This window comes from Coturnix japonica, chromosome 5, assembly GCF_001577835.2.
Source record: "Coturnix japonica isolate 7356 chromosome 5, Coturnix japonica 2.1, whole genome shotgun sequence".
In the NCBI taxonomy this organism is placed as follows: domain Eukaryota; kingdom Metazoa; phylum Chordata; class Aves; order Galliformes; family Phasianidae; genus Coturnix; species Coturnix japonica.
Window position 1 is genome coordinate 32,227,575 of NC_029520.1, and position 26,890 is coordinate 32,254,464.

The following is a 26,890-nucleotide window of genomic DNA, read 5'->3' on the forward strand; positions in this document are numbered from 1 at the left end:
GATATAAAAACACTATTGGTCTTATGTCAACATTTGGCTTTGAAAAGCCAAAATAATTTCACATGAGAAACGATACTATGCAGTATATGCTTGTGAGATTTATACTTTCCTATTATCTTATAATTAATAAGTAAAAATATACCAGAATAAAATAAAATAATTCTTAATATTTCTGATTTACAGAATATCATCTGACTGCAGAAGTTTTTTGTTTACAATATGTAACATCCTCATTTATAACTCCTTTGAAAACGTTCTGATTATTATTATCTATAAAGCCTTCGTTCCTATACAAGTTGCTTAACAGCAGTCTTTTTATCCTAAAGATTACCTGTAAAGATTGAGAAAATGGACTTCAGCATAAATTCTTAACAAATAATCACATAATGGTAATGGACAAGCATTGCAAGCTGTTTTCTGCCATGTATGCAATAGAGTGGGGAGACATTGACAACATTTTGAGTAATACATACACAGCAAAAGGAGACACTTTAGGCCAGCTGGTCCATTCAAGGACTTGTAATGACTTCAGCTGAATATTTCAGTGCTCACAGTGGAGTCCTGCTAGTAAGAGATTCACTGCTGATCTCCTTGGCTTTAGAATGTACTAGTGTCTTAACACAGAAAAGCTTAAAGTTATCAGCTCTAAATGTGTTTCTCCTTCAGTTTATTGGAAGTGTCCTTGTATTATTTTCTGTGTCAATTATTGTGCGTCTTTGTCACAGCACATATTATCTGTTTGCAAAGCTAAGTGTGTATATATATCACTTCAATAATCTCTACTCATATGGATTTCTACTACACTTTTTTCTGATTCAGTTAGTCACTAAATTAGAGGATGACCAGAACAGTAGTACATGTAGTATTTTCTTTATTAATTTTTAAATTTTTTTGATGTATTCTAACATCTCATTTCACTTTTTGATTACGAAGCTCTTCAAATGGAGCAGGAGTTTTAGTTGAGGCATTTTCATTTCCGTTTATTGCTTAGTTAAGTGTGTAGTTATTTAAAATTCCTCAGTATATGGGGTAGTCTCTTCTGAAGTGTGCTACATCTTGCACTTGTTAGTATGAAATTTTGTGCATTGCTCCATTCGTCTTCTTCGATTGTTGTTTGTGCTCTCATGCTCCCTCTGTCTTGTGATGAAAAAAGCTGTATCTTAACTGATTCTACGCTGAAAACCAGTACTGAAGTATAACACAAGGCAGGTGGTAAAATCTATGGATCCTTGCCATTTATTTTCTTGGTTAAGGTATAGGCTCAGTAGGAACAAGTAAAATGTTGAATGCCCCATAAAAAGATATACCAAAACCAAAAACTAGATTCCTTTGTTTCTTTCTTTCTTTCTCTCTCTCTCTCTCTCTCTCTCTCTTTTTTTTTTTTTTTTTTTTTTTTTTTTTTTAGCAATACCCAAGTATGAGGTGTATGACAGACAATTTCTGTGAAGAGGGAAATTGTTGTCTGCTTATAAGGATACAGCATCATGCAAATTGCAGCATGGCTGGCAGTTACTAAGTATGAGACAGTAGAATTTAAAAAAAAAAAAAAAAAAAAAGCCTAAATGAAATAAAAAATAGAAGAGAGGAAAAAGATGTGACATGCTGGAAGTTTATGTCAGTGAAGAGAACCTTCTTTAGCAGGGGGCTTGGACTAGCTGATCTCCAGGGAACCTTTCCAACCTCTATGATTCTATGAAGGGAAGCAAACATTTGTGGACACAAATACTATTCCAGTTTTTAGGCACAAAGTAAAGAAATTAGAAATATTTTTTAATATTCTGTAAATAAAAAAGAATATGTAAATATGGAAGTATTTATATGCGAAAACAAATTCAAATATCAGATTCAGCTCTGCTTAAAATTTAGAAGTAGGATGGTACATTTGTTTCTTATTTACTTTCTTTAGTATGAGCCTGTAATTTTTATCTTGATACTCTAATAAAACCAATAATTCTTGCTTAAATATGTATTATTTATAATCTATTGGAAGGGATGCATATGGATATGCTTTTCAACTTTCAAATTGAAATCATCTGCAATGGTACTCTTCAAGGACAGAAGGGTTAGCTGGCACACAGGTGGGAAAAGAGTTGCTCATTAGAGAAGGTTTGTTATATGGTAACGTATAATTAAGGTAATGGTCACAGCTTGTGTGACAGCAAACACTCTGGCAGTCATTTGATTGCTGCTAGGGTCAGGAGATCAGCTCTTTCTACAAGATGTATCCACATTACTGTGTTAGTGAACAGGTTAGAAAGCAAATTACAGCTGCCTTTCTTAGGCATATTACTGTTGAGGCTCATTGTTTTGGACTTTTTACTGTACATCAGCGGTAATATGGCTTCTGAAGACTTCATGTGACAGGTTAGGCATTTTATCCTTTGAGTAAACAGTAATCATGGTGTGAAGAAAGTGAGGCATTGGAGATTTTTCCCATTCTTTGAGAATTCCATTCTTCCTTTTTAGTTTGCTCCAAGGGCTCTTTGGGGATACATATATTAAGCCCTTTAAATAGTTCATAATAAATCTTTGTCTCAGGCTGATTCTGACAGTTTTTTAAAGAGTCTTTTAAGAGAGAATCCTCAATCATTTGTTAATCCATGGGGTGATCTTCAGACTTGGAGGAAAAAGAAACAGTGCAGGCTCCAGGGTTGCAAAAATACAATGTAGAGACAATTTAACTCAGAGAAACTCAGGAAGTACTCTGCAATGGAAGTTTCACCAACATACTGTGCTCTGCCTGTGTTTAAATGAGTTTTCTACAAGTTACTCAATTGGTAAAGACTGGAGATACAAAAATGAAGTAACAGAAAAGGGAAGAGCAATTATGCTTGATCATCTTCTGATTATTATCTTGATTTCAGCTTTGTTTCACTTAAAGCTTGAATTGAAGAAGTGTTCAGTGAAAAAGTAGTTGCAGTTGTTAAAATAAAGCAAATAAACAGAAGTAGCATTTCTCCCGTTAAGTGTTTATCATTCCAGCCTTGTTATAAATCTGCCAAAATACTTGCACAGCAGGCTGATTGTTAAAATGCTGTTTCCTGTGCAACGTGACAGATCCTGATTTTGTCTGTCAAAAACCTTCTTAATTCTACTGCGCAAAATAAGTAAAGGGTGAAAATAATAAAAGCAAGACATCTGGTTCATTTAATGTTTGTTTTTACCAAATAATTTGAGTGAGTTGCTTCCTAAAAGAAACACATGGCTGCAGTCCACTGAAACTACTGTTAGGTATCTGTTTGAAGCAGCCTTAGGTCTGCTATTTTTGGAGGTACCTGTTCCCTACTCTCTGAGTGTCAGTGGCATAACGTTTGCCATTATCTTAAGCTTTTTTTTTTTATTATTATTATTGTGAACTTTGCCTAAGCAAAGAAATCTATAAATGCCAATTTATCTGCATTAGGGAAAACCTCACACTTTCTCTTAGGAATATTGTTGCCCTATTTTAATTAAATATGCTGCCCTGAGGAAGGAAGCAATGTAAAAGGGAAGGGTTATTAATAAAAGGTGAAGCTATAGAGAAACTGAGATAATTTGACTTCTTACTTGTACTGCAGCCAGGAAAGTGTGTTGGAGATGAGGATTGCTGCTGGAGCCACTACCAACTTGGCGGTAGCACCCAGTAGCATCAGCTGCCTGCCATGCCAGCTGTGCCAGCATGTTCCATAGTAGCAGCAGGATCAACAGCCTGCCTGGTTCTGCTTAGCCCAGAACACATCAGGAGATTTTTGTATGATGGATGAGAGGGAACAGTTGCACAGCAAATCTTGCAGTGATAGAAATGGTCCCAGTATTCAGAAATAAATTTGGATGCTCAGTGCTGAAGACATGAATCATTACTTTAACATGAAAATACTCTATTCACAGTGTATTTTCAGAGTTACTTGGTTGGGGCAAGGAACAGGGGGGACTTTATTGTTTAATTTTTCCCATTATTCGTTTTCTCTAAAAATAACATTTGCCAGGCTGGTGTTTTTTGTTTTTTGTTTGTTTGTTGGTTGGTTGTTTTTTTTTTGTTTGGTTGGTTTGGTTTGGTTTTTTACAGGGTTAATAGGATTCTGAGAATGTAAAATGATATATTTCCTATAAAAGGGTTGCTTGGCTGTCATCTTAACTATGTAACCATGCAGCTGGAGAAAGTGGTTCACAGTGAAAAATTAGGACAGGACTTCCCCATAGATCTGCAGTGTTTTTGCTTATTCTCTAAAGGATCTGCATTTTGTTGTGGCACTTTTCATAGTGTCAAGGAGTTCACACCTATTGCTGCTGTCCAGTAATGAAGTTATCTGTGAGCCAAACATTAAGCCCTGTGGGGAACAAAGTTCTCCTTGCCAATTATGTTTGTTCTCTCCCATGACTGTATATGGCTTCTAACCCTGACTTGTTTGTTGTGGTGTGTTGTTTGTTTGTTTGTTTTTAATTATTATTACTGAACAGTTCTACCTTAAAAGTTGTTTTACAAAGAAAAGAGTTTCATGTCATCCATATTTGTAAAATACCAGTTTTCCACATCTGGGTAAGTTCAAACTGGGGAAAATGGAACAACATAGCATAACCCAATAGGACTGAGTTCCAGGAAACAGGATTGGAATTTGTTAGCAGTTTAAAGCTGGAAATCATTAGAAGTAAAGATGCGGGGGAAAAAATGCTACCATCTTGGCACTCCTGTTCACCAGTTTCACTATGTGAACAGAACGTGGTCAGGTGGTCATCTGTTTGTTGTTGCTAAACCAGTAAGTGTTTGCTGTTAGTAACAGTGACTGTGTTTGCACAGGTATGCTTGCTTGGTTTAAGTGGGTGCCTGGTAGCTATGTACTTTCCCAAAAATGTCATACAGCAATGTTACACAATTTGTGCAAAGTGATTTTTTGGCAGGATTCTATACACATTGATACAGCAATCCAGGAGATACTAGTAACTGGCTACTGCCCCTTTGGTTAGACTGCATAGAAGGCTCATGTATATAAAATAGTGTATTAAAGTAAACTTACAAAAGCAAAGAGCAATCATTGCAAATGTAATTTTTTCTTCCTCTTTGGAATTCTAATTTTAAAAGCATTAAAGAAGACAGCTGCTCATGCTGTGATATGCGCTAAACAGCCTGAAGGATGGAAAAAAATATATTTGTAGCTCATAATAACTATTGACCTTTCTGATATACAATGTTCTCTGTGTTAGCTATTCTGTTCTATCAACAGTGAAGATTGAACATGACTTTTTAATAGAAAGCATGGGGTTTCAAGCTGCTTTCACTAAGGTGTTTATGTATTGTTGTTTTGTATTGTAGTACAAAGACTAAGTCCTGATGCCCTTTGTCTGACATCGTGTTTGTCATAAAAAAGCCCCACTGTTACTGACTGTTTTATATATGAGGAATTGGCTCATAACCATTTTATAGTCGTGATAAAAGCATTGCTCCAATAGGTCCAGAACAGAGGTACTGAAAATAGAATCCCCAAAATATCCCAACAGCACAAAAGGTATTTTCCAAAGAAATAGTTTCCTCAAGTGACTGTATTTACAGGGGTATTCCGCTAAGATTTAAAACACCCAGTTCTCATATTCATACTGTTTGTTCCTTGGCAGACACACACTGCTGCATAATAGCTTTTGCTGGATGTCATGTGCTCTCAAAGACAATTTTTATGATACCCTCCCCCCCCTTTTTTTTTTTTCCCTTGAACTTTCCTGCTGCTTAGTTACTGAGTACAGAAACATCCACAAGCAGCAGCTTGACTTTGGCACTTGAGTGTGCTTCCCCTGAGTGGGATCATCTCACATTGCCTATGAGCAGCACGAGGTAACTCGCCTGCTCTTCCTTCCCTCAGGGAAAAGCTGCACCAAAAAGCACCTCCCATTTGGCATATGAAAATCTGGAAAGAAACCTCTTTATTGTGCTTTTATAAGCCCAAGCAGGCTGGCAATGTTAGGCAACATCGGAAGGGACATTTAAATGTTTGTTGAGGTGCTTTTTATGCCATGTGCTAGGAAGGAACTTCAGTGAGCCTTTATTGGCAGCACTGAACCACAGTTATTTTCACAGCTATGCTCTGGAGTGTCAGTTAATGATTCACAAGTTACTAGGCAAGAACAGAAAACAAGAAAAAGGGGAAAAAATATACCCTCAACTGATCCTGCTAGGGCATGAAAGAGTGGGACTGGCATCAGTATTTAATGGCAGTTTTGTGCTGAGAGAAAAGCTTCAAATTTTTTTGTATGAACTCAGTATGGATAACGATCACTTATGCTGCACAAACCAGCCACATCTCAAAGGATGTTTGGAGTCAATCCTGTGTTCCCTATAGGACCATGAAGCTCTCAAGTAATTCAGCGAAGTTTTTACCCTCCGAATTAGTCAGAGTACGTTTCTCTTATGCTTTTTGCTTATTTCCCAGTGTGTTTTCTCCATATCAGCTCTCTAGCACAGGACAGATGTGCTGTTACTTATGATCCTGGTCTCCTTTATGTAAACACTGGAACAAAACTATTGCGTTCTGTTCAAAAATTTATTACAATTGCCATGAGTAAATGGTAGGAAACAGTTCTACTGTGCTAGCTTTCTTTGGGATTGTCACTGAACCTTGAAAATTTACAAACATTTCTACCCTCACATGAAACCAAGCCAGCAGGTCAGCTCAGATTATTTATTTCTTTGCTTAAAATAAATCAGCTTTAAATCTAAAAGCTGAGAAGGAAGTTTGAGATTCATGCACAGTATGGTTTATGTACCACTCACTCACTAGACCATAACAGCTCTTCTAGAGTTGTTCCGGTCTATCGGATGAATGTGGATACATTTGCAAGTGCTTAGATAATGGATTGAAGTCCAGTAGACTGTAACATTTCCAAAGCATTTTTCAGAGTTAAAGTTTTCTACCATTATTACTTCTTTTAATATCAAATCTTTATTATGTTGTTTTCAAACAGGCAAAAAAGTTATATGTATTTCATAGATCACTAACCTACCAAAATTTGTTGTAAAATTTCTCTTTTGATGCCATAGGAGAAACAAAAATCTTATTCATTGCTTCTTCCTGGCAGCTCTTTATTTACAGCTCTATTCTGGCATCTAATTCCTTCTATATGTTACAAAATATATAAAGAATTCCCTGGGAGAAAGCTTACATGGGAAGTAAATCGTATATGTAGGGAATTAATAGCCTGATAAGGCATATTTCTAGACTGGAAGAAATGGAAGCAGGAGCAGCAGCAGAAGAAAGGAAGTTTTGAGGGGCAGTAGAGTAGAACGTCTTCATCCAATAAGGAGAAGTTCAAATCACTTTGGTTCTGCATGAATAGAGGAACATTCCAAAACTTCTGTTTTAAGAGGGAACATCTGTCAATGAGTTTATACTTTATCATGTCCTGCTAACTACAATCAGTATATTTTAAAAAGCATAGTAAGTTCGTTATTTTTTAAAACTATAGGATAGCAGTTCAAAACATGGCTTATTTTGCTGCAGGTACAGCTGGCACATATGTGCCCAGACTGTAATAGTCATGTAGTGGTGTTTTCATTTGCAACATCTTTCACTTGCAAAAAGCGCAAGGATTACAGACAAATGTAGTTTACCCATTGAAGTAGTATTGTGTATGTTAGAATGTGAAACTATAAGTCATTTTGCTAGTAACTGCATGCACAGTTTTCCATATTCATTGGTAAAACAGTGTCACGGTCCCATAGAGAAATCTGGCTTACTTTTTGCCCGTTATTGGTATTAAGTCTCTTGTACCGGGAGGAACAACACAAACACATTCAGAGGTTGGTGTAACCACATGTACTGAACTGATTATAAGCACGTGCAATCAAAGTCCTAAGCATAAAATCATGTAAGATGATAGAAATAATGAAATAGTGGTGAAGGAAGCAGATCAGATATTAAACTGGTTCTACTCTTCTAGCTATTTTATCCAAATTCACTGTTACTGCACTGATTTGACTTTTGCCTTATATCACATTAAAGAGAGAGGCTGTATGTACCTAAACAGTCCCTTGGTCTTCCACTTTAAAACATCAGATATACTTAACTGTGTTCCATCATGTGAAGACTGGTAATTACAGATTTAGGTTATAAAAACTTATATGCAAACTATTTAAAATAAAGAAGTTTTAAAGTAAATATATTTTAAGACTTGAATGTCAGTTTATTTGTTAAAATAATAACAATAAATGTTTTACATAATGGCAGAGTAACTGAAGTAATCTGAGACACCATCTCATCAACTGTTGGTTTGGAAAATTTGGAGAGATGAGTAAAAAATAGAAAATCAAAACCCACTAAAAGAAACATCAAGAGAAGTCTGACAGGCTTTGAAGTTTTTATGTGTTAGAGTTTCTAATAGTTGTATAGGTCATGGAAAGTGAATTGTTTTAATTTTGGAGGTAGAATGACACAAAAGGACAGTTTATTATCTTGTTAGAAAATGTTACGTAGCAATACATTATTTAGAGAAAGTCATTGTTCTTTCCATTTGTTTTGGAGAAGCTTCCCTGAGCCTTCTCAGTGAAGCTTTGGCTAGAATCCAGCATTATTTCCTCTGTATAAAGTAAGGATGGGTATCATGAGAAGCCTGTGGTCCAATTGTAACAGTTTTCAACTTTATAGTAAACAGCAAAACTGAAATGTTAAGGGCCTTACCTAGTGAGATAGAGGTATTTTTAATTTCTCCAAGATCAAAATCTGGTTATACTGAAATTCAAGTTCCTGTTCATAACTCTGATAGCTCAGAACGGAAATATTATTCCTACATTTTATTCCTTTCAGTACAGCGTTATAATCTTGCCTGGGAATAATGAACTAGCCTACACCATTTATTTTTTTTTTTTTTTTTTTTTTTTTTGTGGCCTACACCATTAATGAAATAGTTCATGTAGTCTTCCCTTTTGCAAGATGCTGAACACACCAGTAAGGTCATGATATGTGTACAGAAATTATTAGCTCTATTCCCATCAGATGATCTTCAGGGTGGCTACCAATCTGTGTAAGTGTGTTTAAGTTCTTCAACCAAATATTCCAAGAGCCTTCAACATCTTTCTAGTCCATGATTTATCGTGTAGTATTTGCCTGTGCTCAGCCTGCAGTCAGAATTAACCCACTTCACTTAAGACTATGCATTTACACATATACTAAGTATAATTTCACAGTGACTTACGCTTATTAGATAAAAAAAAAAAAAAAAAAAAAAAATAGGTTGGAGCAACAATTTGTTCCTAAAAAAAAAAAAAAAAAAAAAAAAAGTAAAGCTTTTGAATTTTATTTGTTGGGCTATAGTGAGAGTCAAATTTCTGAATAAAAACACTCTTAAAGAGGCAATAATATAACAGCGCTTTTCTGGGAAGTTTTTTTAATGCCTAGTTACAGGCAATAAACTGCACAAAAGAAATAAAAGCATTTGCAAAGATGTATCTAGTCTCAATGAAAACCATAGATTTATATTACCTAATTATTCATCTGAATATGAGGATTCTCAGTTGCCTATGCAGAGAATTATCAGATCTTAAAGAAAAATGTGTGAAGAGGTTTGCAAGTGTAGAAGATGAAATGAGGTGGGAGCTCCCTTTTTATAACTGTTTTGCATGTTCTTATTTCATTTCTGTTTTAAGAACTGTATAGATGGTATTTGAAAATGACACCTAGAAACTACATAGGCACTTGTTTTTTAAAAAAGAGGAATTAATACCAAGGAAAAACATCCTGAAATTACAATAAATCCAGAATTTCCTGTGTGTTAAATCATAACCTTTTTTCCCTCCAGACCTTACAAATTTCTTATTGATCTGTGGTTTTCCCACTGTAACTTCTAGTCCTTCTTAGAATGAGAACCCTAACTTATATCTATTTGGTATGTAAAAATGCTGTTTTTCTTCTCTCAGTTATTTTTCTTACATTTGAGGGGGAAAAAACAAAAAGTTGGTTAATATTTATTCAGTTTGCTTTGGCAGCATTTTGTTATTTGAGATATAAATCTTATTTGGAACGACTTCTTTATTCAGGGAAAACTTGTTTATCTGAACTTGAGTGTGCTTGTGAATCAGTCATAGAGATGATACTCATGCTATTGCTGTGTAATAGCAATTATTTGCATTGTTTTGCATCGTTTTACATTGTTTTGTTTTATAACATAAGGTTAGGGTGCATACAGATGCTGGAATACATCTGCAGATCAATGCAAAATCAGAGCAATGGACCTCAGTCCTCCAAATAATGATGTGCATGTTTATCTATCAGTGCACATCACACCAGTGTCAGAGTTCTTCTAGCATGTGAAGTTAAATGATGCATGACTGGTTTGTGGGTTCCAGGCTCAAGTTTATTCTGAAGATAGAGGCTCATGGCTACATGGCTAGTTCACAAAGAAATGCTTAGAAAGAGATAAGTAAATAATTGTTTGAATTGGCTGCTAGTTCTTACTATCTCCTCATTTGGCTCTGTGGTTCTTAATTAATATTTTAACATTCATGGCATTTCTGCATGCACGTAAGGGTTGCAGATTCTTGCCCTTCAAAACTGACAATACATTCTTTGTGTCCAGAAATCTTATACTGCTTTAGCAGCTTTGGGAGTGGAAAGAAAAGAGGTTTATTCCTTTAGTAGTACCTGCTGAAGATATTTGAGGACACACAAAGACAAATGCTTTCCCAACAGAGTACACAATTACTGTTTGCAAAGACAATCCAGACTTAACTTTTTATACTTCTGAGCCTGACAGTGTATAGTGCTTTCATTCACACACTGTGAGCATTGACTTTTATCATATTATTAGCATTCTAAACTCACAGTTTCAGTTTTATAACTCAACAGTAGGTTTAGACTCAGTAATTTCAGCCCAGGAGCACTGTTTTTTGGTCCAAGAGACATCTTTAGTTGCTACAGTATCAAGCAGAGTTTACCCTGTTTACTTCAGGCTTTTTTAATGTCTAAGATTACAGATTTTAAAGAGCAAAAACAAAAAAGCTCCTAAAACAAAGAATTGTTACAGAGTTTCAGCCCTCCTATTGCTAGCCTTCTTTGACTTGGAGAAAAATGACAAGACTGAATAATAGGCATTTTAAATCAACTCCTGAGAACTTATAATGGACCACATTCAATATGTGCAAATCTCACTGACATCGATAAATATGTTCTGTACACATCCTGCTTTTAAAATCCTGCATGCATAATCAGAGTTAGCATTATTTGTTCCATGGGTGAATGCAACTCTGAATGTAGATTTGTTCTGCAACCACAGTGGTTCTCTCCTGAGAGAAATTCAGAAAGCTGTTCATAAGCTGACCTGGACTTTTAGGTAACTAATCCCATCTCATGGATACACTCTCAGGTACATTTTATTAAAGAAAATTAAACGCTTTAGAATTCATATTTGCATGGCATTCACTGTTCCAGTATGTGGATAAATTATATGCATTTTATAACATTCACTTACAGTTTTGTACATATTATAGCAACAGTAAAATAATGTTAAGCTCATGATATAAGGCAGCATTAACCCAGAAAATGTCAATTGCATCTACACAATACCAGATCTCAGCTATTTTCCTTCCTTTCTGTGTAAGAAGGGGAATTTTAAATTCAGATTTCTTGGGAATGGTGCATACATATTACATCCAGATCGTTTCTCAAGCATGAGATATTGCCTGTTTAATTAATGTTACTTCTGTGTGTTTAGGTAATTACCATTAGAACACAGAAGGACATATTGTACTTATTGCCTGTGCTAGAGCATAATGTGCTCAACTACAACATCTACACTTGTTAAGCTGATTCCTAGCATTTCTTCACACAGCAGGAAGCACCCATGCTGTGGTTTCTTAATATACTATTTCAGTACTGTACTGGAGAGTACTAAATAATAATTAATAACAGTCCTCATCTTACCAGTACTGCTACCAACCTGATGACCCAGGTTATGGTTTCAGAGTTCCACTATCCTGTACACTGAAACATTTATCTTTCAGGCTTTCATTTCTCAGATGATATTGCTGAACAGAGGTGAATTTTTTTTTAGGACAGGCTTGTTGCATGGATTCTGATGGCTTCACATTTGTTCAGGTCTCCAAGGACCAGCACCAATAAATGTGCAGGAGATGAGCAGAATGGCATGCTTTTCCATTTCCACCAGGGTGAAGGGAAAAAAAAAAAAACCCTCTAAATTAAGTCTAACCTTAAATGTATAATCTGTCCTTGGAAGAAGGAAAAAAAGAAAAAAAAGAAAAAAAAAAAAAAAAGAAAGGATGTAGCATCTTCAAGCTCTTGGCATCCCTTACGAGAAAAAATTGGTTCTAAGGGTCTCTGATCTTGTGTTTTAGTAAAATAGAACTGCACGGCTGACTGACAGTTCTGATCTAAAGCATTTACGTTTAAGTTTTGATCTCTCTGCTTTTGATTAAAACTAATGAGCTCATTTAATTCAAAATGGGAATCTCTGATAAGAGAAATAAGGTTGATGTGATTGGATTAGAGGGGCAAATTAAACTCTTAGAGCAGAAGTTTGTGCTTATATAGTGTATTAAAAAGCTGTTGGCGTATTATGGCGTGTTAGATGATGAGAAAAATTTCATAGTAATTCATATTTAATCAGAAGAAATGAAAGTACTAAATATAACATGGCTCTGCTTTTCCCTTGAGTGATAAAGAGCTGTACATTTAAAATGACATCGAATCCATGCTCTCTAAAACAACAACAAAAAAAAATCTTGAAACACTAAAGAAAGGAAAACTGTTGTCAGTTATTTCATCACAATTGAGTTGAAGTGTCACAAACAGAAGACAATGTGACCACAATAAAATAAGGACATATTGATAAAATCTATAACTCACAAACAAGTTTCAGTGTTTCTGTTCACTGCATAAGAAATGCTCCTTAAGTTCTTTAAAACTTTCTACTAGTAATTTGGTTGGTTCTTTAAAACAAAAGCAGAATAATTTCAAAATAATTTCAAGATAACTTTTTTTTTCTGTATTAATTACTGATTGAAACTGAATGTTATTTAGCTCCATTAGTGCTTGCTTGTTGTAAGTTTACTCCAGAATTTTCTCGTACACAATGTTTTGGGAAGAGGTAGGGAACTGTTGGTTATCAGGGTGTGCGATAGCAAGAATAAAGATTGTGTAGAGAATATTTTGATGCCAGTTATTGTTGTAACCAATAGTTTATCCTAAGGGTATCTATTTACTATTTTTAGATGGTTGCAATTGAGGAAGAGACAATCATAGGTGAGATCCACCACTTCAAGTTGAAAAAAATTACTCATTGCTAGTTAGTTGCCAACAAATGATTTATGATTATCAATAACAGTAAATAATAATGCCTTGGTCACATGAGCATGTTTTACTTCAAGGTGCTTTATTTCTTTATTGATGGAATCTTGGGAATAAAATTCTGCAGAATTTGCTGTCTTTTTCAGCAGACAGAACTGGTTCTTTGGTGACCCTTTCTTTTTCATAAAACACTGAATAAGTCTTCTACTTTTAAAATGTCACCAAGATGTTTAGAGGGCTGGAGCTCCTCTCTTATGAAGCAGTGTTGAGGGAGCTTGGCTTGCTTAGTCTGGAAAAGAAAAAGCTCCAGGGAGAATCACTGTGGCCTTTCCATGCCTGAAGGGATCTTATAAACAGGAGGGGCATGTATTTTTACATGATCTGATAGTTGTAGGTTACATTTTTAAATTAGAAGAGGGGAGATTTAGATCTAAACATCCAGCTCATAGGAAATTCCTTACTCAGAGAACAGTGGACAGTGAGGTGCTGAAGAGGTTGCCCAGAGAAGCTGCAGAGGCACCATCCCTGGAAGGTTGGGTGAGAGCCCTGGACAACCCAGTCCTGTGGGTGAAATCTTGCCCACAGCAGAGTGTTGGAAATAGTAATTTTAAGGTCCCTTCCAACCTGAGCCATTTGATGATTCTATGAAATGCATTCATAGCAAAACTGTACAAGAAAGAGTTAACAAGGCAAATCTCTGGGGGGGGAATCTATGGGGGGGAAAAAAAAAACAAAAACTTGAAAATGAGACTTACTGAGTATACATATACTTTTCAATTTTTTTTTTTCACTAAGTAAACATTTTCTAAACGAGGTAAATTGATTACAACACTCTTAGCAACCATCAGTCATTTATTTTTAGTGAGTTCAAGGATTGCACCTGAAAAGTAGCTTAGAGGAGATGTATAAAATCTAAATTATGTATATATGTATTTTTTCTATTCCCTAGTGGAATCTACAAGCCCCAGTTTACTAACCACTGACAACACTCTAGAGCGCTCTTTTTTCATCCGAATGAAATCTACACTGACCAAGAGAGGAGTGCACATCAAATCATCAGGATACAAGGTAAGGGTTGCATTGTAGCATGAAATATTGACGTTTTTAAATTATGTTCTTTCATGTAGCAGACACATTAATAGTCAGGTAAAGGAACTGTTTTGTGTTTGCATATGTTTCAACACTTTTGTTAAAGAATCATTAGTGCGTTATTTCCAGCCTAAGGTTTGGTAGTTGTTCTACACGTCCATTAAATGGATTGTTATTACAGTAAACATTGATTATAGCATGAAGACCCTCAAAAACACAATACTTTCACAGTAAAGGTACATTTTTCCCAAAAAAACGTGAGTCACAGTAAAATTTCCCTTGAGGAAAATTACTACTCATTTAGGTAGACTGTTAGTTGTCTTTAGGTCATATGTTTTCTTAGCGATGTAGGACTTCTCCATGTGGACTGTTTGCTAGAGCTATTTAATTTCACTGCTGTTCTAGCTGAAGGAAACAACAAGCCATAATGATACTTTTCCTCCATTTTTCTTTCATTGTCTGTCTGAGGGGTATCTGCTTCTAGGGATCATATTTGCTGTATTTCTTACTCTTTTAAGATATGAAATGCTCTTGTTTCTTATCAACAGTAATCTCATTTTTCTTCAGTCATATATTGCTCATAGTGCCTATAGCTATCACTGGCTTTGCAGTATACTAAAACTGCAAGCAATAGCACTTTTTAGTGTTTTCAACTTGTGGAATGAAATATGCCATCCATTAAGTTGTATACAAGTTAAGAGTAGTGCAAGGAAGAAAGTCTGAGAATGTGTGTGTATTTAGAGAAGATTCTCATCAATGTTCATTTAAAAACATTTCAAGAACATTTTTGTTTAGTTTTTGGAGAAAGATTTAGAGGAGCTTTGAAGTAAAATTCCCCAGTACCCTCATCCCAAAATCTTCTTTGTAAATATGACATCAAGGCAGTCCACCCAAGCAGTAAAATTCTCCTGGTAGAAATAGCTTCTTTGCAGGCAAATGAATAAAACTTCTCCTGTTTCTGGATCAAGATGATTAAAGTAGTTGCTATTGGAATTTGAGATACAAATGAACAGTTTCTTAATACGAAAGTTATGATCTGCTTAGTCGTTGGCACCTAAAATGTTCATACTGACAGGTTTGCAAGTCTTAGAAAATACAAGACTGGAAATTGTATTGTCAGTCTCAGGAGAAAAAGAGGTGAATGAATGGGTAGGTTATTGAAGTTTTACTTATTTTCATTATTAGGCACAGTCTGTCATGAGGCATTGCCTATGACTAGGCATTGCCTATCTAGGGTAAAGTTAGACTGGCAGAGACTTGCATTGTTGGATATTTTTTGCTGCAGTAGTAATGGGAAAAAAAATTAGAGAATTCATCTCTGGATTTCGCTGTCTGTTTTTTTTAGATGTAGATGAGTACACAAGGAAGAGTACACATATACACATGACTTTGTCATTGTTTTTTCTTGAACTCTTGATTTCTAGAAGTCCAATGCTAGAACAAATTGTAGGCCTCTGGAATTTGTTTAGGTATATATTTTGTAAAAATTAGGAAAGATCCACAAGATTTAAGGGTGCACATCTGTAAGAAATTATCAAAGGGAGAACTACTTATGTTGTACTGGCAAACTTCATGAGGAAATCTGAATACATTTTGTGTCAGAGGGCCCTGAAAGACCTCCTTAGTCAGGAAGCAGTGTGCCGGTTGGGGCCATGTGCAGTAGAGCTCCTGAGGGAAAGCCTGGTGGAGCAGACCAGCTCAGAAGCCGCAGCTTCAGAATACCACAAAACAATGAATTTTCCTTCCAGGTTACAGCTTCACTTAAACCCTTGTGTTGTTGTGGGTGAGTCATCCTCCTAATCAAGCATGCAGACATCACTGGGAGCAGTGTACTGGGAACCTGATATCTTATCAGTTTTCATATTTCCCAAGATACACAGCTCCCCATGGATTTACTCCTCCAGCAGTGGCAAAAATTTTGCATTGTTGTGAAATGTTTCTTGTTCCAAACTCTTGGTGAACTCAGTACAGTGTCTTCATTTTTTTTCTTCCCTTTGAGGACTGCTGATGAATGTTTTCCTTAGACAGCAAATGATTGAGGTGGTCCACAAGATGCTTAGGCAATTTTCAGAATGAGTGATCCCAGCCTCAGGAAAATCACATAAAATTGAAAACAGTCAGAGAAGGAGATTGATTAATCATTTGGGTTGATCTAGTCAGGACTAATTTTCTGTGAAAAGAAACATGGGAACAAAACCCACACTAATAGACTTACAAGGATCCATATATATGTGCCTCAGAGAGGCTTTGTTCCTGACTGCTCTGACATGAGATGAACCCTGTTTATACACCCTTCCTGGACTGATTTAATTAGTCCTGAATTATACCTAAAGATGAAGAAAATGGCCTTTTTTTTTTTTTTTCCTCCACGAATGATATAACCTTAAAAACCTGAAATGACTGCTACATGATAGTCCACTCTCTCTCCTTCCTTTTCACTTTTTCCCCAGCACCATCCTAGAATGGAATTTTCCTTATATACTTAATATACTTAGTCCCGGAGTTTGAATGAGAAGAGTTTGTACACAGCCTAGAGAGCTATTCAGTTCTCACTGTAAATCTGTGATCATAAATAAAATAAAATAAAATAAAACAAGTAAAAAGAGAAAAAATAGCAATTCAATTCACTGTGGAACTCAGAATGTATTGCCATTATAATTCTCCCATGATAAATCATTACGGAGTTGCATAAGCAAATATAGGGAGATCCTGTAGTACTTCCACTATCACTGCAGCAGTCTCTGAATTTGGCTTAAAATCAACATCTGCTTCCTCTCCATTTCCCAAGAAGCCGGCAGTCAAAGTTATTGCCTATCAGTCAGCAGAAGGAAGGCCGTACCTTCCTACTTGGAGTGGTACTTTGTACCCAGTGTGCTAACTAGGTGCCTCTTCTTGGAACATTCAGTGTCAACAAGAAGTGTCAGTGTCAACAACGTTCTCCATGTTTGTGTCATTAAAGCATCAAAACCATTGAGATCACAAGAAAATGAGTATGCTGCAGATGGTTCAGTGACTGGAAGTAAATAGAGCAGCTCTTGTGCACTGAGAAAAATCTTATCTATAACCTTAGACTTTTAAGACAATATTATTGGTAAAATAGATACAGACATACAGAGTGAGAAATATATAGAGATATAGATATATGCGACTTTCAGGAATCCTGAAATCCTCTATTAACATAAAAAATCTGAATTTAATAATTTTTATTATTTCTTTATTATAAGAACTTGAATAGTTGGGTGAAACCTGGAAATCTCAGATGTGCTTCTCAAATGTAGTTCTTGGAAGCATTTTGATTCATTAATTCAAGAAGTCAAGGCAGACAAATCTCTGTTAAAATAACAAAACAATGACATTTTGCACTAACCTCGGTCAAATGCATTTGCCTAGTGATACCTAGTGATTTTCTTGATTCAATCTAAAACTGAAATTATTGTTTCCTATCTAAGGGAAAGATTCCCCTGAACTTCAGAATTAAGGTGTCTTTATGCCAAGATAACTTTAAGGATCCAATACAACTGGAGCTTGTTAAGAACATAGCTGAAAACACCTTTCTTTTAAGGGGGATAAGAAAGGTGGAAGAAAGAAGAAACAGTTGGTTTGTTTTTTTCCTTTTTTTTTTTCGTTTTTTTTCTTCTTTTTTTTCCTTTTTTTTTTTTTTTCCCCTTCCCCCCTCCCCTACTCCCCCCTTTTTTTTTCTAATAGTCTAATGATTTCTGGGATGTAGACTATGTTAGAGTCAGATTTAATTCCCTCCACAGCCTGAGGGAATTCACGTATCCCACTTTCTGGCTTGGCCTAAATTCTTTTCTTCTTTTCTAATATTTTTCTCCCTTGAAATCTTTTGTCAAGCATTTTACTCTATCGCAGAAAGGTATCCTGACCTTTTTCTGTAGGAAAAAAGAAAACTGCAGAATTTAGCATTTCATCACATGGCTACTGCCACACCTCCTTAATTGAGTGAAGAAGGAATAAGAAACCAACATCAGGAAGCATTATGTGAAGAGTTTTCTAAATGTCAGCACATGCATTCCCCAGACTTTTCAGCACTGAGAAGACTTAAAGGTAATTTGTCAGAGAGAAAGAACTGATCGAGAATTCACCCATGTAAATCGATGACCTTTTAGTCAAAAGGAAGTCTCTTAGCTAGTAAAGATGCAGCATTAGTTATAAAAGAACAAAATACTAATGGGCCAATCAGAGGCTTATGAAGTATCTACCTGTAGATATAAAGATACGGTTCAAGAAAAGATGGTCTGCCACAGGATTAAGAAGACTAGAGTTCATTTTATGCCTTGCTATAGAGTTGTGAGATTCTATTAGGAAAGCTGTCTGGAAAAGCTTGGTTCACATTTGACATCTAAAATACATTAACCGCTTTCTTAAAAGAGTTCAGCAGCTACTAGCTCCATGTTCTCCAAAAAAATTTTCAGGGCTGAGCATCTTTCAGCCAGGATTCATAGCACTGTTTTGTCACCTGGAGACATGTTAGGCATTTACTAATTATAGGAGTGTTAATGAAATTAACCAGTTAGTGTTATATAAAAGCCCTTTTTAAAATGACCTTCCTTAAAAGATTGATTCAGACTTTGATCATTTCTCCTGCTGAGTTCAGCTGTAGCGTTCATGACACTTGTATCACGGTCTGTTTTTCCTCAAGGAGTGTCTTAAAACTTCATCAGAGTTGTGATTCTGTTGCAGTGTGTTCTAAATTGCATATGTGGGAAATACCTTAGATCTTAGAGTGTATTATGAAAAGAAAATATTAAATTGAGTGAACACAGACTTCTTTTAGAGTGATTAACTATTTTCATAGTTTATCACCAAATTAGCAGCAAGTTCCTTTGATTCTGTTTTTTGTCAGTATTATTCTGAAGTTACTTTTATTAAAAGCCAGTGGTTATAATAACATTGAAACAAAACTACGAGGTCAAGATTTGCTCTGATAAATTTTAAAAAAATAATGAAAATTTAAAAAAAAATAGGTAGAGATCATCTTCATGCCAAATTTAACATTATTTCAAAAACCAGTATTTATTCACTATTAGATATGTTTGTTGCACTTTCATATCCAAGTACTAATTATCTAGTTGCAAATTCATTGCACAGTAGGCCTGAGAGTTTCTTTTCCCTGAGCGGAGGACAGTGAGAGGAGTGAGAACAGTGAAATCTAATCAGAGTGAGGAGCAGAAAACATCTCCTCTGACATGGTGGGAGAAAGCCACCATTCCCCGCTGAAGATGCGAGGTCTTCAGTCCCCAGAGTTTTCTGACATTGTCATCTCTGGTATGCCTCCACATTTTGTTAGTGAATGAGAATATGCTTCACATAGGAGCAAAGTGTTCTGTGAGGAATCGTCATCCGTAATTCAGACAGATGCTTTTGCCAACATCTCTGCTCCACTTGGCTGTTTTATGTAACTGCTACTGGTGACTATCCTATCTCCTTTTCATAACGTAAACAGCATATTAGATGTGTAAATACAGAGAGTAGTAGCTTCTTAATTATCTCTACTCCTTGCAACAGTTCAAAATTTTTCTCTGAATTATGCTTAGGAAAGACAAGAAGCTTATATGCTGAAAAAAATGTAGCTAACAAAGAAAATATCTTCTTGCTCTTTGATGGATACTTGCAGGAGCACTATCATCTTTCCACTTGTAGAATCTTGCTGACGGTGAAGCAATCAATGAAATTCAGAACTAAGATAAAACTAAATGGAAGGTTTTCAAACTTGCATTTCAGTGAATTTTACATTTACTATATTTTTTCTCGTATTCTGCGTAATATCTTGATATAGTAACATGAGTTCAATAGCTGTTAAGTAGCAAATATGTCTTGAACTGATAGTCATGAGGGTATAATCCTGATATTTTATGCAAAAGACGTGTATTTACCTTTTGTATAAACACTGTGATTGGTGAATTGGAGGGAGAACACTACAGTTTTGCAAGAGACTATTTTTCACTGTTACATCTGCAAGGAAATATTTATTGAAGAATTACATGCCAATTCTAAACAAAATCTTCTGGGAGTTCCACAGATTTGGTACCTGCGTTCACTCATCACTTTATTAAACTATAATCTATATTAACTGGGAAAGAAGTCGTTCCCTTTGAATGCATCATCCACATGTAACACAGACGCCAGGAAAGGGTGTAGTTTCTGCACTCAAGGAGATGAAGCTCTGTGCATCCTCATCTACTCCACAAAACAAAGTGCACTGTTAAATCAGAACATGTTCTATTGAATAGCTGTGGTTGTACAAAACTTTTTTCATACCAGTTACACAAGTTTGGTTGTATTAATAATTTTTTTCAATCGCATAGCTTTTGAAATTTAAAAAAAAAAAAATAACAGAAAAATTCTACAGCTGGAAATATTCAAAACCCTATTCAAATGCTGTCATTGTGAATTTCCCAGTAATCTTTCCTTCATCACTAGTTCTTCTATTGAGTACATGTTGAAATCTGTTAGCTGTCCACAGTTCATAAGTATCAGACTGTTCCTTTCTCCTGTTAAAGTCATGCCTGCTGAACCATTATAAAAGTTACTCATTTTCTCCTGCTCATAACTTCTTCATAGTGTAATAATTGCATTTGTTTATTTGCATAGTGTATAAATGATATGAACACAGAATTATGTTTTCACCAAGTCTTGAGCTTGGAAAAGTCTTTGCTTCTCATTCATTTTTTAACCCCTATCTCCCACATGTTTTTTAAACTTTTACTTTTTGTGCAGGTTCATACCTCTAGAAAGCAGTGTCTTTTGATGGCTTTTTCCTTTTGCTTATAATGCTATTTATGTTAATGAATGTACTTCTGCAACTCTCCTCTGAGGCTGGAAATTGCTGACATGCCAAGAGATCATGTAACGTGCCAAAGATAACAATGGTTGTTTGTGTCAGACCCAGCTGCAGTTGCAGTCAGGATTTCATCTTCAGTCTTTCTTCCTAATTCATGAATACTGTCAAATCATCTCTGTGTTCTGACACATCACACTTCATTTTCTCAGACTGGTACCTCCTTTATTTTGATGGTTGCCCTGAATAGGCAAAGTGAGATGCCAAATTAAAAACGTGCTGATGAAATGGAGCAAAGTTTAGTAGAACATTTATAGGACATAGAGTAAAAGATGAACTCCTGTTCTCAAACTTGGATACCACCAACTGGAGAAGAGCTGCTTCATAATCCTTTTCCTCAGAAAGAAACAGTAGCAGTGTTCCAGCTTGGAAGCACGCTTTCCTGCCACTTGGATTTAGCCCAGGGGAGATCCATGAGTCTATTGTTCAGGCCACCTCAATGTGGGACAGGAGCAAGACTGGCAGCAGCCACCTCCTGGGCTGATAACTAGCTTGGCTCCTTACAGACTTTGTCTTTCTTGTATGAGAATATACAGAGAGACTTTTTTTTTTTTTTTTTTTCCAGTTTACTTAATGTTTTTTCACACCCACCAAAAATTTCTCCACCTTGAAGACCTGAACACCTGCAAGCTTTAATGATCTAAGGTGAATGAAAAAATGTAATGTGCATGTGTATAAATGATAAGAATAATTTATATTTGGACCAAAGTGAAAGTACTAGCAAGTCAAAATGTCTCACTTACTCAAACAGATAGTGCCACTCTCCAAGTCCTGAGACTTTCTACTTGAACAAGTGTTTACATAAAGTTCAAAGACTGTACTTTCTATCACATTATAGCATTACAATCAGTATGATATACATAAAGCTGGTGGTAGAATAAGGACCGTTGCATGAAGTTTTTATTCCCTACAGCTGCTGACTTAACCTCGTGTGTCTGTATACTGTATACTAATTTGCTATGGTTGCCTTCTAGGACAGAAAGTCGATCATATGCTTCATGCCAGGTTTCCCAGAAAATTTTTCTATAGTACAAATATTCTTTTACTCTATTATTCATAATGCATATACAATATTATATCACTCTTCTGTTTCTAAACACTGAGGCATGCTTCTTGGTTTGTTTGTTTTATGCACTGGTAGTAGCTGAAGAATGCTTTTATCCACCACGGTGTTTGGTTAAGCCCATCTGCTTTACCCTGCAGAGGAAGTAGAAAAAGAATGTTTGGTGAGAAGAATTTCAGTTTCTCCTTTTTACAGTGTTATTAGGAAGCTGCCATTCTAATAATAATAATTCCCATTTGACATCATGGAGGTAAAAAGAAATCATTGCTGACATCAAAAATGAGGTGATATTTCAGCAGTATTATTTCACTGAAGATAAAATAGAAGTCTTTATTACTCCCAGTGCTTTTAAAGAAAGCTGAGCAAGGCTTATAGTGACCCTAGAGCTTATGCACCTTAATACATCTATAACCACTATGAAATAAAAAATTTAATTGTTACTGCTTTACTTTTTGGCTGAGCCTCCTTAGAACCAAGAATTTTCTACCTGTTTAAAGGAAAATAATCTGTATCTGATAATAAGCTTGGAAGATGGCATGTCTTATTTTTTTCAATTTAAAATTCATGCAAAAGATCTCAGGCAAATGAAAATATTAAGTGTGTTAGAGGAGGTGGAAATTTTCATGCAAACTTCATATTGGAGCCCATATTAGCAATCCATACATATTACACAGAGGTTGGAGCTCTGAAGAGGTTACCCTAAAGAGGGTTACAAGTTTTATTTTACTGTTTATGGATAGGTGTTTTAGTCTCTCTGAACTTCTTGTTCTCAGTGCTGTGTGAATTGCTTGTCATTAAAAGGACACAGCCAAGGTCTGTTTTATCAGTTGTAATCAACGCGCTTCTCACTTTCCTTTGTAGTAACACATTAAAAGCTCCCCATTCCCACCCCTCTTTTTGTTTACTTTATACACAACTCATCAGTTATAATTCTGTTCTGTTCTAAATTTTCCATCCTAGGCCAAACAATATATAACATCAGTAAAAGAGTATCTTTGCCCAAGTTTGACATGATTTTCTAATTTTGAGATATATTCTGGTCTAGTCCTTTTATTTTTCATTTAAGGCATATGAAGAGTAATATAGACTGCAAATGACTAGGACAAGAGGATCAATGACTTTATTATTGATGATATTGTTCTAGTTAAAAGAAAATTCAAGAATTATGGATTCTTCTCATGGCTTTACTTTATAGAATTAGTGACCTTGTTGAAAACAACATCTTCTCTGTATCAAAATCATAGAATTGCAAGGTTGGAAAGGACCTACAAGAGAGCAGTTTTGCTAGGCATCTTTCTGACATCTCCAAGAACAGAGAATTCTAGAATTTCATGGTTGCTCTGCCCAAGACTTCCCCAGCCTTCACATCACCCACCAGTCCTTTGCTGTTAGTGAAAAACAAGTCTAGCAGGGTACCACACCTGGTAGGCTCTCATACCAGCTGCATAAGGAAGCTACCTTCCACACACTCTAGAAACCTCTAGAACCACTTCCTCTATGCTGTATTATATTATATTCCCAATACATATCAGGGAGGTTGAATTCTCTCAAGAGAACGAGTGCTGGCAAATGTACAACTACTGCAGGCTGCTCGTAGCATGCCTCATTCATCGCTTCATCTGATTAGGCGGTCTGTAACAGATCCCCACCCAGATGTCACCTCTACAGGCCTTCCCCCTGATCCTTACCCACAGACACTCAACTTTATAATTCCCAGCTCTAAGCTTTTCAACATCAAAACAGTCTTTAATATAAAAGGCTACACCACCATCCTTTCTTCCTCGTCTATCCCTTCTGAAGAGCTTGTAACCATCCATCACAGCACTCCAGTCATGGGAGCAATCCCACCATGTTTTGGTAATAGCAACTAGGTCATAGTTCGCCTGACGCACAGTCGCTTCCAGCTCCTCCTGCTTGTTGCCCATGCTGCATGCATTGATGTACTGCACTTCAGCTGAGTCATCTGCCTCACCCACAGCTCAAGCACTGTTTCCCTAGGCTCACCTCTTGTAAGCCTTGTTTTGTCCCCTTCCCCCATCATAGCTAGTTTAAAGCTCTTTCAATAAGCCCCTATTTGATAAGTGCTAGGATTCATTGCCCCCTTTGAGATAGGCAGGTTCCATGGACACACAGCAGGCCAGGGGTCAAGTAAACTGCCCCATGGTCAGAGAACCCAAAGTTTCTGGTTTGATATCAGCCTTTGAGACATTTATTCATTGCTTGTGCTTTCCAGGCCTGCTCCGTGTCCCTCACTTCCCATGAAGGTATGGAACTAAAAATCACTTGAGCTCCCGCTCCTTCAAGTAAATGCCCTAAGCCCCTGAAATCTCTTTCCATAGTTCTTAGGCTTCTCTGAGCAATTTCATCACTGCCCTCCTGAACTATGAGTAGTGGAAAATATATCAGTGGGCCTAACCAGCCTCAGGAGTTTCCTGGTTATGTCCCTGACCCGGGCCCCATAAAGGAGGCACACTTCCCGATGGCTCGTTTCAATCTTTTCACAGTCAAGAATTTTTTCTAATCAGATATGTAGTGGAAACATCATTTTGTTCAAGGCAAATATGTTTTTATCAGAGATCATCTGCTGTTGAGTTACTGCTTCTCAGACCTGAATTCCTATAGGCATACCTATATTTAATAGTTACAAGCCTTTCAAAACATTATAACTGGTAGTTATAGTGAAATGTTTACATCTGAAATGAACACTTTACACTGTCAATGCAGGTAAGTCTTATTCAATGTACAAATCGTTAAGGAATTTTTAGAGAGGCTGCTTTGGCAGTGGCTTTGTCTACATGATTTCTAGAGGTACCTTCCAGCCTCTACAATTCTGCAAGTCTGTGAATTTTCCTGAAGAATGTGAATGAACATGCAGGAATGGAATGTTTATTTCATGTAAATGCAATGAGCCCTTTCAATTAAATCATGTTTTGCAATTTCCAGGCATGGTTTTGTTGGTAGTTTTTTTCCTGAATATTAGAGATGCATTTCTCCTCTTTTTGTTTGTCTCTATTTAAATGATCAGATATATTTATTTTTTGCTGTAGATATTGAACAGTTTTCAATTATTTTGATCACTCATATGGTTGTGTAATTACAAGTCTGTGTTGGTTAGGTCAGTCTACCGGTAGACCTAGCACTATGTTTACGAGGCACCTAAGTGCAATGCCCGATTTTAACTAGCTCACCAGGCATCACCAAACCTGGCCTGGCTCTTCCACAGTCAACATGCACAAGATTAGAAAAGTATCACTGGACATAGTTTTCCCTGAAAAAGCAAGGAGCTGAACCACCATAGACAAACGTGCATTATCAGTTTCTTTCAGTCATCTTGTAGTCATATGCTTTCATAAATTTTGATTTGCTTGTAAGATGCAGACTTTGATGATATAAAACTCACAGAAGAGCTTTAGATCACTGGAGTAACCACAGATTAAGTTTGCATTGGAAATTTATCAGCTCTTCTCCATCAAGGAAAATAGTTTTTCAGCACCTGCCTATTAGCAATCACATACATGTTATGAAATTGAGTTCTGGGGAAGGCAACCTGCCTTNTCTATATTTTTTCACAATGCATCATGATAAAGTTAAAACTTTCTGGCTTCAAAGTGGCATAAAATATGAGATGTCCATAATAATATGGAAAGAAAAATAGACTAAATGGAAATGTAAATCTTTATAAACATTAGTATCAGAGTTGCCTGTATGTATATTTTGTTTTAGCTGCAAGTGCCCTCTGTGTTTTTCACAGACTGTAGTGCCCACCATGTGCTCTTACTGTAGATTGCTAAATTGATGACTAATTAATATACACCTCAGGAATGTGAGAATGTTTTCTTAAATTGTTTCTGGTTCAGGGTTGGGTTTTCTGCTGAAAGAGAACTGCAAATGCCTGATGTGGAGAATGAAAAAGATGTGTTCAGTTTGCCTTCTGTGTTCTGATATGCTCAGATTTTATCAATAATATTGTTTTCCTGTAAAAATATCTGCCTCAGAGAAAATCTGCTGTGTAGCTGTCAGGATTACACCTCTCAGAATATGCCTGTGATGATTCCGTTAAATTGATAAAAACAGAACACTCTGCTATGTAGAAGGATTGCTGAAAATAATATTCCCAGACCCTTTCATGTGTAACAGCACTTGTACGGCAGCACAGTTTATTGTGCTATAAATTCCATCACTGATTTTGGCCATTTCAAATTGATTCTGCAGTAACTGTAAGTAATGAACCTTACAGACAGAGCCAAGGAAAAAAAACCAAGCCAATAAACTTGTGGCTGTAGGAATACAAATTGTTGAGTTCATTTAGCCTCTGTTTTTATCAGATCATGCAGCCAATACCACACAAAGCCAGAAAATACATCCAACACTATATACAGTGTTGTAGCCATGGCTCGCTTTAAATTCAGCGGCTAAACCAGACACTCAATTATACAAAGCACATTTCTGTACAAAGTGTCTTGTGAATTTCACCTAAGATTTATAGAAGGTTCTTGACATAAGTGGTTGACAAAAGAGGAGAACTGTTAATAGAAGTGACTTACACAGGATAATGAGCCAAATCCTGAGCTGTTTTACATAGCCAGGCAATACTAGGCATCGCTGAACTTTACTGAGCTA

At 36.1% G+C, this 26,890-nt stretch overlaps 1 protein-coding gene across 3 annotated transcripts in view; it reads left to right on the forward strand.

Moving 5' to 3' along the window:
• The window catches only part of NPAS3 (neuronal PAS domain protein 3), a 301,073-nt gene that overhangs the window by 227,863 nt on the left and 46,320 nt on the right, over positions 1–26,890 (forward strand). For all 3 annotated transcript variants that reach the window (XM_015865010.1, XM_015865013.1, XM_015865011.1), the window contains exon 4: positions 14,209–14,327. In XM_015865010.1, the coding sequence (XP_015720496.1) occupies positions 14,209–14,327 (119 nt within the window). The remainder of the gene's footprint in view (positions 1–14,208; positions 14,328–26,890) is intronic.